The following is a 16,049-nucleotide window of genomic DNA, read 5'->3' on the forward strand; positions in this document are numbered from 1 at the left end:
ATTTCCTGGCTGTGTATGTGCTACAAGGTCTGCACAGGGTGGTGGGTGAGGAAAGGACGTGGAAACCTCCCTGATTTGATGCGTGGAGACAGGAGAGATTTACCTTACTGCCTTTCCACGTGCAATAATTTAGAGCAAAAGCAATTGGTCCTTCGACTTTGCTCCTCTCTGCTCCACAGTAAACCAAGGGGAAGGCCTGCCCAAACAACAGGCACAAGGTGCCACCAGCTGTCTGCCTGTTAGTCAGCGCTCTCCTCCAGGCAGGGTTCAATTCCCAGTTGCTGGGAAAGCTGTCTCTGCCACCCCAGCCGAGCTCTTGCCCTCGGCCGCAGGACGTGTGCTGGGTGGGGGGCAGCGGCGTCGGGCTGCACCGCGGCTCTCCATCCGTGTTTGCTTTCCGGGCGTGGGTGCCGAGCACGGCGGACTGGAAAGGTAAGTTGGGTAGCTTTTCTGCGGGAGACAAAGCCCGACCTGCTGCTCCAGCTCCCGCGGGGCCCGGGGCACAGGGAGGGCGCTGGCAGGGTGAGCCGGGCGCTGGTAAGGTAAGCGGGGTGCTGGTAAGGTAAGCGGGGCGCCGGCGGGGCTCGGGGCACAGCAAGGGCCAGTGGGCGAGCAGGGAGAGTGGGGTGCTGGTGGGACCCGGGGAGCAGGGAGGGTAATTGGGACAGCGGCAGGGCCCGCGGCCAGCAGGCGGGCAGGGCTGGAGGGTGTCCGGAGGAGGAGTCTCCAGAGGGTGCAGGTGGAGGAGGGCACGGGGGATGCGGAGGCAGGTGCACGGCGGCCAGACTCGCTCCCGGAGGAGCCCCAAAGGGTGAGTGGGGCTCGGGGGGGTGCACAGCAGCTGGGAGAAACCCCACATATCAGGGGTTGAGCCGGCCATTGGTTCTGAGCACCTGTGGGAGCTGCTGGGGGGGCAGAGCCTCCTCTAAGAGCCCTGTGCCTGCGTCATCCACTCTTCCAAACGGTCCTCAAGGAGGGCTCGATGATGCCCTGCCTCGATTTGTTGCTGTGTGCTGTAGGTCCTTCCTCCTGAGTGGCCTGATGGTGGTGTGGAGAGGCTGGTCCGATAAATAACCCGAGTGTCCCGGCTTTACCTGAAAGCAGCCAGGAGGAAAGGCATACCTCCTGCACTGGTGGGGCTAAGCCCGGATGGTCCCCTCCCGGGATGTGGGTCAGGGATCTGGGAGGCACTGCTGGGGGGGTTGTGAGGGCTCACCTTTCCATGCTGACTTGCTCCACCCCACAGGGGGCTGCCGCTGAGATGGGGATTTGTCCCAGGTGCTTCAGGACACAGGGAGGGATGTGAGCTGGGAGTCAGGGTTCTGGCAGCCTGCTGATGGAGGGAATCCCTGGCAAGGTGAAGAGCCCCGTTTGCAGGTGGCCTGCCTGAACACAAGTTTCACTGCTCAGCTTATCTTCTCAGCTCTCACTGAGCATCTCTAATATCCCAGGGAGTGAGTGTAACAGGTAGACACTGTAAGGCAGTTACCTGCAAGGTGTCTGCAAACAGACAGATTGGATATGGCTCAGTCCCACCGAGGAGCTGAATTCTGCAGCTGTTACTATTCCCGGTGTCTCCTTGCTGCCTTTGTTTTGGAAGCAAATGGCTCTCTAACTGCATTGAATTGCCTGACTACCTTGCACGGCCGGGATCTAATTACCTCTGGAGCTGGAAGCCCTGTCTCCGAGCGGCACAGAGGCTTTTGCTTTTAATGACTTGCTCTGCCATGTTCAGAGTGTGACAATGTCGGGGAGGCTGCCAGGACTGGCTGTCAGTGCCACTGTGCTCACACCGCGGTGGCTGGGAAAGTTCATAGAAGATGGGACGTCTTGAGCCAAGCTTCTGCGGCACAGCACTGGATTGAAAACAGAATAAATGGGTGTAGTGAAGAGCACAGCTCTCTGCCATGTCTTGGGGAGTGAGCTGGATAACCAGAAAAGTGACTAGAAAAACACAGCTAGAAAGAGTGAGCTTTCATCCTGCTCTCTCATGATGCTCTGGCAGAGGGAAAGCATGGCCAAATCCAGCTATTTAGCCCCAGCCAGCAGCAGGGCAGCCCCAGAAAGAGTGAGGAGCCATTGGGGAACAGTGCACAGCCTGGCTCTCATCTCCCTCCCTGTGCCACGAGCTATCTCCGTCCTCCTGTTAATGTTTACAAGGCAGGTCCGGCAGCATCGAAGCCTGTCCAAAGACCAGATCCCGCCCCGGCTTTCCCGGGATCCTTCTTCCTGCTGTCCGGGCAGGGCCACAGGACGGTCGCGGGGAGGAAGAACGTGGCTCCCTGCTGGCCCTGTAACACTATCGGCCCTCTGTCCCTGCAGCAGGTACAGCGGGGTGAGCTGCTGGGACCTCGCCAGCTGCCGCCCCGGCATCTCCGCTTACAGGCGACTCCTGCCAGGCGGAGCCAGGGAGAGGTATTTTTAGGGCTGTTGATCTGACACCAGCTGAGTTTCCTCTCCTGTGAGGTTGGGGTTCGGTGAGAGGGCAGAACGGGGAGCTGCAGGGTGAGCTCTTGCTTTGGTTTGTTTTCAGTGTTTAATTGGACCAAGGTCATTCCCTACCACGCTTATCTATGGCAGATATTTTCATGCTTCTCTCCAGCTCGTGCTTACAGTTTTGCCCCAGGCGATAGTTACCCAGCAGCTAAAATATTTGTTTATTAACAATGCACTGAGAAGCATCTATATTGTTAGAGTTCAGCTTGCAAGTTTTTTCAAACCGCCATTGTTATACTTGGGAAAAAGCAGCTTTCTATAGATTAGCAGAAAGAGAACCCAAACATGGCAGTTTATGCATCTGTTGGCCTTGAGATATGAAGCTGCCCTATAAATAATTGCTTATTATTAGGTTGGTCCTTGCTGTCTGGAGCCGCAGGGTACATGGTGTCCATATGCCCAGCCACCCTGTGCACCAGGAATGCTCAGTGCTTTGGGGCAGCCAGCTTCCAGGAGCACAGACCAACCAGGGAGATGCCACAGCACTCCAGCATCCCCAAATGGCAGCAGCTCTGCCTCTGGCATGGCAGGCTTGCTCCCTCGTGCTTAATTTGGGTGCAGGGGGGAGTGCTGGCTGCCCTTCAGGTCTTGGGGTTGGCACTACTGGCACACTGACACCCCCACAATCCCGAAATAGCTGGGTGAAGAACCTGGGTGACACCAAATGTCTAGTTTCTTAGGAAGCCTCAGGCTTTGCCCCCAGCAGGCCACACATGATGAAAGGAGACAAACTGGGGGGGACACAGTGTTTTCTGGGCTCCCGAGGAAGAGGAGACAAGTGTCCTGATGGCTTGTTGGTAAGGGACTTATTATTGTGGGTGAGGGATGGGCTTAACCCTTAAGTTTCTGATGGAAAAGGGTCTTGAGCCTCAAGTCACTCACAGGGGCACAAATACACACAGATCATTCCTTTTCAAGCAGGAGCGATTCCTGAGAAAGCAAGGAGCAAAGCTGGAAAGGAGAAGTGTGTGTTTTGGGAGACATGGGAACTGCATACACCTCCTCAGGGAAAAGAGGGTCTGCTCTTGAAGGGTATTTGCATTTTCCTACTGGGAGAAGCAGACCCAGCCATGGCAAATGGACTGGTTTGGGTGAGGGACACCCCGGAAAAACCCTGGGGAGGAGATAAACCTCAAAGGAGCTTTGTGCATGCTGTGTGGGCTGGGAAATGTGCTGGGACCTTCCCTGTCACCAGATTACCTCCCTCCTGCCTTCCTGCATCACTCCCCTTCTCTCTCCCTCCCTGCAGATGAGTAATGCCACACATGCTGTGCCCTCTACCGTGGCGCCTGGCACACCAGGGCCTGGCACAGTGGCCAGGCTGGCCTCAATCCCCCCATTCCCAGCTGCTGCCCTGCTTACGGCTGCCCACAACAACTCCCAGGATGGCCAAGAGCTTTTCCTGACCACCACGGCAGCACAGGTCATCTCTGGCATCTTTGTGTGGTCAGCACTCGTCGTCACCTTCCACCAGGTATGGGCTGTAGTGGAGATGGGGCTCAGTACAGGGGTTGACATGAGAACAAAACTATTGATTGCCCCCAAGTTCATTGCAAATCACTCAGCTCCAAATAACTATTTTTTCCTGTTGCTGCCCAGAGGAGATATCCCTGCTGTCAGGAGCCTGGTGCTGGCAGCTCATAAGGGTGGACTTTGCCCACACTCTCCCCAGGTGGTTGCCAGAGCCAGGAGAGGCTGCAGGGCATTGGCACTGCCCAGAGGCAACACCCAGTGAGGTGTTTGGGGTGCTTGGGGTGCACAGCACCAGCTGCCATGAGGCATAGACCCAGTGGACATGGTGTAGGGGGCTGTGCAGGTCCAGGCTGCCCAAGGCAGCCCTGGGGCAAGCTGCTGTCTCCAAGCACTGGGATGGGACTGCACAGGGGAGGGCTCATTCCCCCCACAGCCCAGGGATGGAACCTGATTTCCATATGTTTTCATGCAAGGGATTTCCCCGGGGACTGGGATGGAGCCTGTCTTGTGTCTGTTCCCTGTGGTGGTCTGTGGTGGAAAGCTGGCAGAGCTCTCACCCCCGTGACAAGGGTTAACACAGCACCCCTGTGGGTTTGGGGTTACCTCTGCTTCCCATCCTCACCTGTGGGGGCCACAATTCCACATGCTGGGCACTTTGCAGATCTACACACACCTGAGGAATTACACCGTCCCCAAGGAGCAGCGCTACATCATCCGCATCCTCTTCATCGTGCCTGTCTATGCCTTCGACTCCTGGCTCAGCCTCCTCCTCCTCGGCAGCCACCAGTACTACGTCTACTTCGACTCGGTGCGTGACTGCTATGAAGGTGAGCACAGCATCTGCTCAGCAGAATGCAAAGTGAGGCTCTCATCCTGCTGACCTGTCTCTGGAGCGTCTTGGGTTGTGAAGTGGCAAATCTCCATTGCTTTCACTTCCCACTCTCCCTTCCTCCATGCATAAGTTTTCCCCTTCCTTCTCTGTCAGCAGCAGGGAAGGGATGCCCCACAGACAAACACGAGCTGGTGCCTTTCAGACACAGGATCAGAGGGACCCCAGCACCATGGTCCTGGGGGAAGAGGTTTTCTGGCTGCCTGTGGGGTAGAAGCGCAGAAGTTCTCTAAAACACAAGGCAGATGTACCCAAGAAATTGGGGAGTTGGGGTGTTTTGAAGTGCAAGGGAAGCTTGTCAAGATTAAGGCTGTTTTTCTACCTTGTTCTTCTCTTCCTCGGGAAATAAATTGTGTGGGCATTTGCATTATTTCAGGTTTGGAGTACATGAAAAGTAAGTGGTGGGGTTGCCTAAAACAACTGTTCAGGACCTGCTCCTTGCTGGCCACCAGCCATTTGCACTGCCCCTTAGCAATTTTGAGGTCCTTCCATGCAGATGGTCCCTGGATGGACTGTGTGTGCCCAGAGGAGCTGCTATGTCTGTAATGAACTCTGTGCACATAGTGTGATGTGTCTGACTCCACTTCCAAGTCGGATGGATTTGACCTGCAGCTCTTCTCACTGGGCTCCCAACCACCAGCATCCCAAATCTTGATGCAGTGCCAGGCTGGGTGAGGAAAACACCTGTGCAGGAAGGAATGTGAGATGAAAACCCCCTCCTGGGCTTCCATCAGTCCTGCTGATCATGTCTGCCCTTGCCTTGGCAGCTTTTGTGATTTACAGCTTCCTGAGCCTGTGCTTTGAGTACCTGGGAGGGGAGAGCACCATCATGGCAGAGATCCGAGGGAAGCCCATTGCGTAAGTCCCAGCATGCCATGAATTCCTTCCCCAGCCACTTTCCCCATCCAGCACCCCCAATGAATCCCCTTGCCTTCTGCTTCCAGGTCCAGTTGCTTTTATGGGACCTGCTGCCTTCAGGGAATGTCCTACTCCATCGGGTTCCTGCGCTTCTGCAAGCAGGTGGGTACCTGATGGGGAGCATCGGCTCCACTTCCCTCAGATGAGGGCTCTCTGGGTGGCAGGTCCCTTCCCCACTGCCCTGCCAAGGGGGCTCTTCTGCTTCATCACTCTCCTAAGATGCAGGGTTTGGCGTTTTTTTTCCTCTGAGGGAGGCAGGTCACCAGCTTGCCGGCACCTGGCCAGCAGCAGGGCTGCTCGATGTCCTTGCCTCTGACTCACTGCTGAGTCAGGGTCTCCTCCCACTGCAGAGCTCAGATTGCCATCTCTGTCCAGTCCCAGGTTAGCCTGGAAGCTTTGTCACGCTCCAGCACTGCACTGTGAGCTGAATCTTGTCACCCATCTGTCCCCAAGCTACCTGGTCCCCCACCTTGGAGAGGCTATGCAGCCTTTCAGGAGCTGCCTTCTGGAAGCCCCCCTCCCTCCCATCTGCAGACCTTGTGCTGGTTCATATTTCACCCCCCAGCACTGCTCTCTCTGCATGTCTGTCCCAGGAGCAGAGGGGTGGGATGTGGGGAGTGGGATGTCCCTGCTGCCTGTGGTACACCACATCTCTCCCCTGTGCAGGCCACACTGCAGTTCTGCATTGTGAAACCCCTCATGGCAATCATCACCATCATTCTGCAGGCGTTCGGGAAGTACCGCGATGGAGACTTCAAGTGAGGATGCTGGGTCAGGCTGGGGAGGGTGAATGGGAGAGGATGGATCCCTGCTCCATCACCAGTGTGTCCTGCCAGTCTCCCCAGGAAGCTGCTCCAAGCACAGTGAGAGCACTGTGAACCCTAAGTGCTGGGGAACAGAGACTCACTGCCCCCAAACAATAAAGGACAAAACTCCTGTGAGCTGAAATAAGAGGTCCCACTAACAGAGGAAAAGCTGCTACCTCTGCTCTCCTCCCCCTCCTGGGCTGTGTTCTCCCCCATAGCAAAGCTGTGCACCCTCCCCTTCCCCGTTTGATCCCTCTTTGCCCCCAGTTGCACTTGCTTTGCTCCTCACAGCCCATGGCAGCATCCCTCTCTCTCTCCCCAGCATCCATAGTGGATACCTCTACATCACCATCATCTACAACTTCTCTGTCAGCCTGGCCCTTTACGCCCTCTTCCTCTTCTACTTTGCCACCATGGACCTGCTGCGCCCCTTCAAGCCAGTCCTCAAGTTCATCACCATCAAGGCTGTCATCTTCCTCTCCTTCTGGCAAGGTGGGTCCCACCATGGACACCCAGAGCATTTCCTCCCATAGCCCCACCTGGCCCAGGGATGCAGGAGCAGAACTGATTTCTCTCCCTTCCCCTGCTCAGGGACACTCCTGGCAATCCTGGAGAAATGTGGGGTGATCCCTGAAGTTCAGATCATCGATGGGAAGGAGGTGGGAGCTGGGACAGTGGCTGCTGGCTACCAGAACTTCATCATCTGCATTGAAATGCTCTTTGCTTCCATTGCCCTGCGCTATGCATTCACCTGCCAGGTGTACAGGGAGAAGACAGAAAACTCAAGAGGTAACTCTTCCTCACTTCTTCCTTTCTTCACTGACCAAGGAAAGAGGAAACTTCCCTTATTTTATTAGTATCGTATTATTAATGGGATACTAAAAGCTACAAGAGGATTTTCTTTATCCTGTGCTCCGTGCATTCCTTCTCCCTCTTCCCTCTTGTGACACCCACAAGCTATAGCAAGTGGGCAGGAAAAGAGACCTTGGTGTGGATGGGCAGGATTAGGGGACTGTGGTATTACCCACATGCTGTTGGAGGATCCATCCTCTTTGGAACAGGGAGCTGGAGTTGCCTTACTTCTACTTGGAACCACAAGCTGACACGGCTCACAATGAGCCCCTGATCTTGAATTTCTAAGGGAAAGTGTCTTGGATTGCTTGTGCTCATTGATTTTCTGCTGTCCCATCACCCTCCTGCTCTCCCTGTTTTGCAGCAAACCTCGCCCCGATGCAGAGCATCTCCAGTGGGCTGAAGGAGACCATCAGCCCCCAGGACATCGTGCAGGATGCCATCCACAACTTCTCACCCACGTACCAGCAGTACACCCAGCAGTCCATGCAGGAGGCAGAGCACAAAGCACCAGGGGAAAATGGGCATGTGGCCTCCAAGAATGATGGACAGAGCGGCAGGAGGAGCAAAAACATTGAAAAGAGAATGCTAATCCTGTCAGATGAGGAACTGTAGGAGCTATCAGAAGAGACACTGACACTGGAGAGGTTTTAACCCATGCAAAAGGGAGGTGTCTTGAGGTTGAGACAGCCTGGGCTAAGCAGAGCACTGAGAAACCAGGAACTCTACCCCAAAAGTCAGTCTTTCGAAGGGAAGATGCAATAACTCAGGAAAGGTTAAATCAAATAGTGCCAGCTTCTGCTGACTGGGGTGAAGCTGTGCTGGACCCTGTGTTGCAGGCTGGGCTTTGCCACCCCACTGCTGGTGTCTCTCTGCCAGCCCTGTGCCAATGCTGGGGGATGCCAGGCAGGGAGGGGAGCTGGGGTGCATGACAGACCAGCCGCCCTTGCCCTCCTGCTACCTCCAAGCAGTGCTGAGGCCTGAGAGAAATGCTTTTCTCAGCACAGTTCTGCTCTAGTTTCTCCCAATTTGAGTAAAAAATGATCTTCAAGGGCTCCGTGGAGAAAACCAGCCCAGGAAGGTGACTTCACTTCACCTCAAAACCCGGTAAAGGTTGAAAGACGTCATTTCTTATTTTTACATCTTTCCCCCTCTCCTTCTCACAGAAAAGCTTCTAGAGATGTGCAAAAGACCTTTACCATGGAGAAAGAGTAAGTCATGCTCTTCCCCCTCCAGATGTGGATGCAGCTGGCCAAGTAACTCCCCCGGGAGCATGGCAGGACCTCAGTGGGACTAACCAGAGGTCTGCAGCTGCATTTCTGAGAGCTGCCGGTGACAGAAGTGCTTGTTTACGTCTAAACCATCTTATCTCTGAATGGATCAGAAGTTAAAAGGGATTCCAGCTTCCTTATCAGAATCTTTATTAGGGAAGCAGACTGTGACTGGTGGTGGTAGGAATTCACTTACTGGGAACTGTCTGCTCCTCCTAACCCTTCACTATTCCCCATCCCTGGGCTTTGCCTGACCTGTGGGAAGGCAAGCAGGAGCTGAGCCCAGCTGGGTGACCAGTGAGGACAGAGAGGTGCTAAGGGATGTTGCCACTTGGGGCAAGACCTCAGGCAAGGGAAGACCGTGTATGAAGGGATGTTCCTTGTATCACTGATGGAGAGTGCACATCCTTCTGTTAAGTCTTCTTCTCCCCCTTTCTTCCCCAATTTTTAGTCCAATTTCTATTCTTCTGTTAATGAGATGATCCCTGGGAATTCTCTTAGGCACTGGTTGGGCTGTTGTCTGGAGTGGTAGCTGGGTAGTGGAAGGATGAAGGCAGATCTACAGGCTCAGATTTGCAGTCATTTGGCAAACAAACCGATGGATAAGGCTTGGAGCCCTTTTAAACACAACTCATAGAAATTGGATTTCTTTTTTCCCCTGCTCTTAAGCTGCAAAATGTAAATCAAAACACGAAATTATTTTATTTATTTTTTTTCTAATAAACAGCAATTTCTAGCACAGAGCAAGCAAGCGTTTTCACTGAGCTCAGCAAGCAAAGCCCACGATCTGCCTGTTCCTGCTATAATGCTGATGCTCTTAAGCTTAACGTCCTCCCTGCCCCTCAATGCTGGCCCAGCAGAAATACCTGCACACGCAGCATCCTGCACATTTTGGCATCCCTACAGGATTTGTGCTCATCTTTTTCACTCCACAAAGAATGTACGTGTCTCCTGCTTCCTCTCCTTGCACAGCACCTCTTCCTAAGCTGTGGATGCAGTGGTTCAGAGGTGCTGGATCTGGTTTAGCTAAGCTAAGCCCAGCCTCCAGCACCAGCAGGACAAGGTCTGTTTATTATTATTGGAGAAATCCTACCATGCTGAAGCCCAGGCTCCACACAAGCAGCCTATAGCTCAGCCAGTCCTGCAAGTCCCTCTGGTCCGAAGGGCAATACTCATACCTGCTCAGCCGGTGAGACTGCTGCCACTTTGCCAGCAGTGAGGGCCATAAACAACAGCCATATGCTCTGCACATCCAGGCATTCATCCAGGATCCTGCACATCCTGGGAGCAAGACTGTCCTGCCACAAAGTGCAGCCTCAGTACTCAGGGACAAGACTGCTTGGCTTTGTAAGGCAGTCAGCACCGAAAGCAGGGACATCTCAGCTGAACATCTTGGTCTTCACCCCTCTGGGAGAGGACTGCCACAGCTGCAGGAACAGAGGCTGCTCTGGCTCCTGGGGCGAGGACAGACTGCAAAGGTGACGATGGCACATCTGCTGGCGCACTAGCAGCCGCTGGGATAAAGACTTGCACAAGAACACAGCAAGATCCGTGGTTGTACTTCATTGCACAAATGATCGACTCCGGTGCATAATGGGCTGCCTCCATTGCTCTGCCAGCAGGTGCAATTCCCACCGCAGACAATAACATTTGCCTATTTATGTCAAGCCCTGATTACTGTATTATATGTAAAACAGATCTTTCTTGCAAGCCAAACAAGGAGGGGAAGGAAAAAAAAAGTCAGCTGTGACTCATGCAAGTCAGCAGTGTGATACCAGCCTGAAGGAGCCGTGCTGGGCTGGACACCAGCTGGCTGCCGCGACAGCAGCAGCAGGCACCCTCCCTGCTCCAGCCGGCGCGAGCTGGGCCTCCTGCTCATCCTTTTTTTTGGAGAAAAAGGGGAGAGAGGCAAGAGCTGACGGCTCAGGCTGGGCGCTGTCACGGCCCTCAAACCCTGAGGCTGTCAAAAGGCAACCATGGGGAATAGAAATGCCAACAGTGGTGTAGGCTGGACGGAGTTCTGCGCTCCTTTGCTAACGCGTCTCCTCCACCTCCTCAACAAGGACACAGGGAGAGCTGGCAGTGAGCACACGGGTGACCTACACAGGAGCCTGCTGTGCCTGGAGCCACGCCAGCAGGCAGCCCGGGAGGAACAGGCATCTCTCACTGCCAACAGCAGGCTCCGGTGGTCGGCAGATTTGTTTTCCAGTTGTCACTTGTCCTCGGGCTTTCCCCAAGGACAAGGCTGAGCTGCAGCTATCAGAGATCCTGGTGCTTTCTGGGCTTGGAGCAGGCAGGTTTACACCCTGCTCATGTAAGGGATGATTGTCACAGGGCACACCCTGCCACTACACCTGCAGGAGCTTGGGCTGACCTCCATAAAAGCAGAGGGGAAGGAAGGTGGCCACTGGCACCACAGCAGAGCCAGCTCTCACACACAGCTGCTCACTGCATAGCACCCAGTCAGACAAGACACTTCTTTTTTTAGGTGCTAGCACCCACCAACTCCCTGAGCCCAGCTGCTGACAGGCACCAGACTGCCAGACCTGCACCAGAGAGCAGGATTTGCTCTTTCAGGGCCCTGTTCACAGAGACCCTTCTATGCTCTTCCCTGATGCATGGTGAAGGTTGAGTTTCCTCACTGCTGAACCTGCACCTGGCCCATTCCTCCTGACCTAATGCTCCTCCATCCTTTCAAGTCACAACTGGCCCTCCTCCCTGTCCTCTCCACTGTCACCAGCTCCTCACTGCAGTGTCTCCTGGCAGGAGCCAAAGCAGCTGATGGTGGTTTTCTTGCTCATCAAAGACTGTCATGACCCCCAGGCTTCACCCACATGCCTGCTCAGCCAAGCCTGCCTGGCTCCACCTAATGACCTCCATTACCTGCTGACACACAAAGCCTTTCAGCCCTTCTCCACTTTACCCTACCTCTTCATTCCAGCCTTGGTCAACACACCCATCTGTCTCCAACCTACTGCCTCAACAGGCTAAGTGTTTTATGCCCTGCAGCTGTTCCCTCAAGAAAATCGACCACTTGGAATAGGGAATTAAAGCCAACACAGCCCCTGGGAGCTCACTGGCACAAGGTACCACCTTTTTAAAGCCCCAACAGGGAAAAGCAAAAAGATAAAGTATTGATGTGAAAACAGTTTATTCACAAGCAGTCACACAGGGAAACCATGAAGGCATATTTCACAACCCAAAGGAAGAGAGAGGAATGTCTCTCTGCAGCACTTCAAGACAGGTCACAGTGTCTCCACGCCAGAAGTGGCCTTGTTCAGTGTCATGACTGCAGGCAGGTGCCTGCTGAGCTGTCAGTCCTGCTTGTGCTAACACAGACACCTACTGATTGTGCACAAAGCCAAAGCCCCTGGCTTGGGAACAGATACATGTGGTCTGAACAACCTGACAAACAGCTTGGACAAGAGCTAGCCCTTGAGCACATTCCAAGTGTCCCAAGAAAGCACCACAGCAAGGCATAGATGGGTTCCAGCAGGCTTGGTCAGATGATTTCAAAAGCCCAAGCTCCCATCCTGCTCACCTTAGCCCAGCCTGCCTCCAAAAAACACATTGCTCACCAGAGCACCACAGCCAGCCGTGTGCTGCACTGGGAGACAGGGAGCAAAAAAACCTGAGGAAAACACTCCACGGAAGATCAATTCAGGCTGATCATCCAAAACGCTGACCATAGACCAGGGCAAGTCTGAAACCAGAAAATGCTTTATTGGAAAGGTACAAAAAAACCAGTCACTGCAGCTAAATTTACAGCAATAAATTACGTTGTGGCTGTCAAGAGAAGTAATGGACACATACACAGGGCTATTCGCCTTACAAACAGGAATCCACATTGCTTGGTATATCAATAATTTATTTTATAATAAAAAAGCAGCACAAAAATAAATATTGAAATGAAATTACTGAGTAACCACAGAGGATAGAATGAGCTGGTGATAAAAAACAACTTAAAACAGAAGACTTCTATCATTAAAAAAATGAAAGCAAGTATCCACCATCTACAGAAACACCCCAGCAGACTGAAATACAGACGAAGGAAAACAAATCCACATTACAAAAGTTTTTCGGTTTTGTTTCTTTTTTTTTTTCCTTTTTTTCTCCTTTTTTTTTTTCTTTTTTTCATTTTTTTTTTAAATAAAAACAATCATGACAATGAAGTTTAAATGATTCGAGAGAGAAAAAACTGCCACCTTCTCCTCCTCCCCGGGTCTGAGCCATCCCATGGCACAGCTCACCTCCACCCCAGCCCAGTGCCAGCGCCTCGTCCCTCCCCACCATCCCAGGTCTCTGCACTTTGCCTTCTCCTCCCAGCAGAAGGTAGAGTTGGGCAAGAGCAGAGACACTGCCTTGTTTCAAAGGGATCTGGAGCTGCCCTGGAGGGAAAGGTTCCCCACTCCCGACAGAGAGCACAGCAAACACTTCTAGGAGAACAGAGGTGTCCCTTCCCGGTCCCTGCGCGACGCTTTCGGCTTCTCCTGCCTCCCGCCCAGCCCTCGGTTCCCACGTCACACTGCGGATGGGGAGCAACCAAAGAAAAGCCAGGCCCGGGGGAGAGGATCCCAGCACTCAAAAATCAGCGGGGTCGGGGGGACAAAGGAAGAGGGGCAGAGAAGGGAGCCCCGGCATCCAAAGTACTGCGGCGAAGAGGCGCGCGGGAGGCGCGGCTGCGGGGAAACATCCCACGCCGCCAGCTCCCCACGCCGCGCTCGCCCTGGGTGTCAGGCTGGCAAGTGCAGGACAGAGAGAAAAAAAAAAACCGAACAAAACAAAACAAAAAAAATAAAATAGAACGCAACAGAAACAAACCGAACCCCAGAGGAATGCAACGCGACAACCCCAAGCTGGAGGGCCCTCCAGGAGGAGGGTGGAGGAGCTGGGTCTCCAACGCGATCAACAGCTTTCGGGTCATTCCTCCCTCCACGTTACCTTGCAATTCTGATCCCTCTGTGGAAGTTTAGCCAGGACATTTCATTCCCCTCCAGGTCACCACCCAGGGAGCCCTGGACTGGCAATTTCTTTTAATAAAGATTTACAGTATCAAACTTGGAAAAAAAATTATTTTTTTTCTTTTTTACGAAAAATCTGTACGATAAAATGTATATAATTATATATTTATATATATATTTCTCTCTCTTTAAATATTTCCACGTGGTCCTTATGGATATCCAATATGGATTACCTACCATGGCTATGGTATCAACAGCTTTAACAACACCCAGGCCTCTTGTTCTTTATCGAGTGACCAGAGATTTAAGTGCCTACCAGCACTAAACTAGCAATCACTTGGACAAGCCTTTGGCACCCTTCCAAGAACTGGAAAAAAAAGAAATACTTGGCCACAAGGGAAGTGCCACACAAAGATATGTTTCTCAACTCATTCCAACAGCAAGAAGACCCCAAGGAACAAAGTTCGACCTCCGTCCCCTTCGGTGAGACTGGTCTGATTTCCCCGGAGGGGTGTCAAGGGCAGCCAGAGGGTGTTCCTATCTAGCCAGGAATGTTATGGAGCTCTGGAGCTGTTTTAAAGACTGGAAGCATTTGGGCATTTTCAAGTCAACTGGCCTTTTTCATTAAAGTTTTCATTTAAAGCCCCAACAGTGCCAGGAGTCTCCATTTTGCCTGCTTTTGGAGGCACCTGTAAGGTCTGGGAAAGTGTCCAATGTCTGTGAGCTGGAGAACATGAGAGGACCAGGAAATGACCGTAACATCTTTCTCTTCCTCAGCTTCTGCTGTGGGAGTCAATAACTGGTACTGATACACAGGACATCGATCTGCCTGTTTGGAGATAGGGAGGGAATGGAGGAGAAATGAGGTAACACTAAGTGTCATCCAAACTCTACGTGTCGGAAAATCACTTGAAGGGAACTCCCTGCTCCCCTCCAAAACACGTGGATCTGGCAGGGGGAAAGAGCCTTCAGGAAGCATTTCACTGACACCCTTTCTGGCTCAGTAAGGTCACGGATGTCAATGTTGGGGACTGAATGAGAACCAAGTCTGAGGTTTCTCTTTTCATTAACCTATTTCACAAAGGATCCTCCTGGGAAATCCAGAGACTCCGATGACAAGGTGAAAAAAAAAAAGTAAAAGCAAGCTAACAACTTCTTCCAAAGACAAGTAGGGCTTCACTAAATTTCTACCAACTTACTGCCATTCAAGGCAAGACAAAGCCTCAAACAACAAATTATACTGGGTGTCAGATGCCAGTTCACTGTCCCCCTTCCAACAACGGTAGCACTTGATTATTCTCTTTCAGTCCAAACCACTTATGAATTCTCCGTGATCTTTGTTTTCTATTCTGGAGCCCAAATTCTCTAAGCTCTTCTCCTCATCTTAAACCTCAGCAATCTCATTCTCTTCTCACCTGTGTGACAACAGGCATCGTCCATTTCACAAGTCTCTGACCTGCCCTACAAAAACTCACAGTCCCTTTTCTTTCCTACTTCAAAAAGAAAAAACCAAAAACAACAACAAAACACACAAACACCAACATAGCTATTTTTTTTTTTTACAGTGACCTGGAAACATTCATCGTTTCAGCGCTGCTGAGTGACAGCAGAATCTCTCCTTTCAGCTTCCCAAATCCTGCCCACTGCCGAGCCAGAAATCCCTCTCCCAAACCACTGCTCAGAGCCAAACGAACGACTTCTCAATCCCAATTCTTCTGCCCCCTACACACACTGATTTTCCATCCTGCCCTCCGTGCGCCTCTCGGGATAACTCACCCATTTGCAAGAGTAAGCATCAAGTTTCAGGGTCACATTCACACAGGTTGTCTGAACACTGAGGGTTGTTCACTGTACTCTTTGGATCCCAAATTCAGCATCTGATGTGCTATGGAGAGGGAAAGGCTCTTCCAAGCTCCCATCTGACCTCTCCATAGCCCTTCTCTCCATAGCCCTCATCAGTCCTTCTCTGATCACCAAGGACTGATGAGCGCAGCTCTCCAGCTAAGGATGCTCACTGCTAACCTACCAATGCTTTAGTCAAAGAGAAGATTCTGAACTCCTCTCCTCCTGGCTGAGTGCTATTGCCCTCTAGTTACACTTCAGTGCTTTAAAAACATCCTTCCGAAATACTCTGCACAAACCCCTTCTCATAGTGCTGATCCCAGCAGAACTGTCCCACCTTCTCTCACAGCCAATTCTGCCTCCACCAGTAATACATGCAGCATTTTTCCTCCTCATCTCCTCCTCTCCTCCCCGTCACACTGCTCTTCACAGCATTTACTGTGCCTCCCTCCCTTCAGCTTCAGGTAATCCAGGAAAAAAAAGCTGCTACTTCAAGACTGCGGATCATTTTGGAAGAAATAAACTGCATAAATATACCAAA

General features: G+C 52.4%; 1 protein-coding gene across 6 annotated transcripts; it reads left to right on the forward strand.

The window, feature by feature from the left end:
* The first annotated feature begins 190 nt into the window (after positions 1-190).
* Positions 191-9,446, forward strand: TMEM184A (transmembrane protein 184A). 6 transcript variants are annotated; one of them, XM_085074576.1, is made up of 9 exons: positions 191-432; positions 3,746-3,970; positions 4,631-4,796; positions 5,626-5,716; positions 5,803-5,878; positions 6,443-6,534; positions 6,905-7,074; positions 7,174-7,371; positions 7,799-9,446. In XM_085074576.1, exons 2-9 carry the CDS (start codon positions 3,746-3,748, stop codon positions 8,047-8,049), a joined length of 1,269 nt encoding a protein of 422 aa, XP_084930702.1. In that variant the 5' UTR covers positions 191-432; the 3' UTR covers positions 8,050-9,446. The 6 variants fall into 6 exon arrangements, with proteins under 6 accessions (XP_084930702.1, XP_084930703.1, XP_084930705.1 ...); XM_085074577.1 differs by lacking the exon at positions 191-432 and adding an exon at positions 447-542; XM_085074579.1 differs by lacking the exon at positions 191-432 and adding an exon at positions 478-562.
* Positions 9,447-16,049: the final 6,603 nt, after the last annotated feature.

Source organism: Lichenostomus cassidix, chromosome 14 (genome assembly GCF_008360975.1).
Source record: "Lichenostomus cassidix isolate B80296 chromosome 14, HeHo_3.0, whole genome shotgun sequence".
NCBI classification, from domain to species: domain Eukaryota; kingdom Metazoa; phylum Chordata; class Aves; order Passeriformes; family Meliphagidae; genus Lichenostomus; species Lichenostomus cassidix.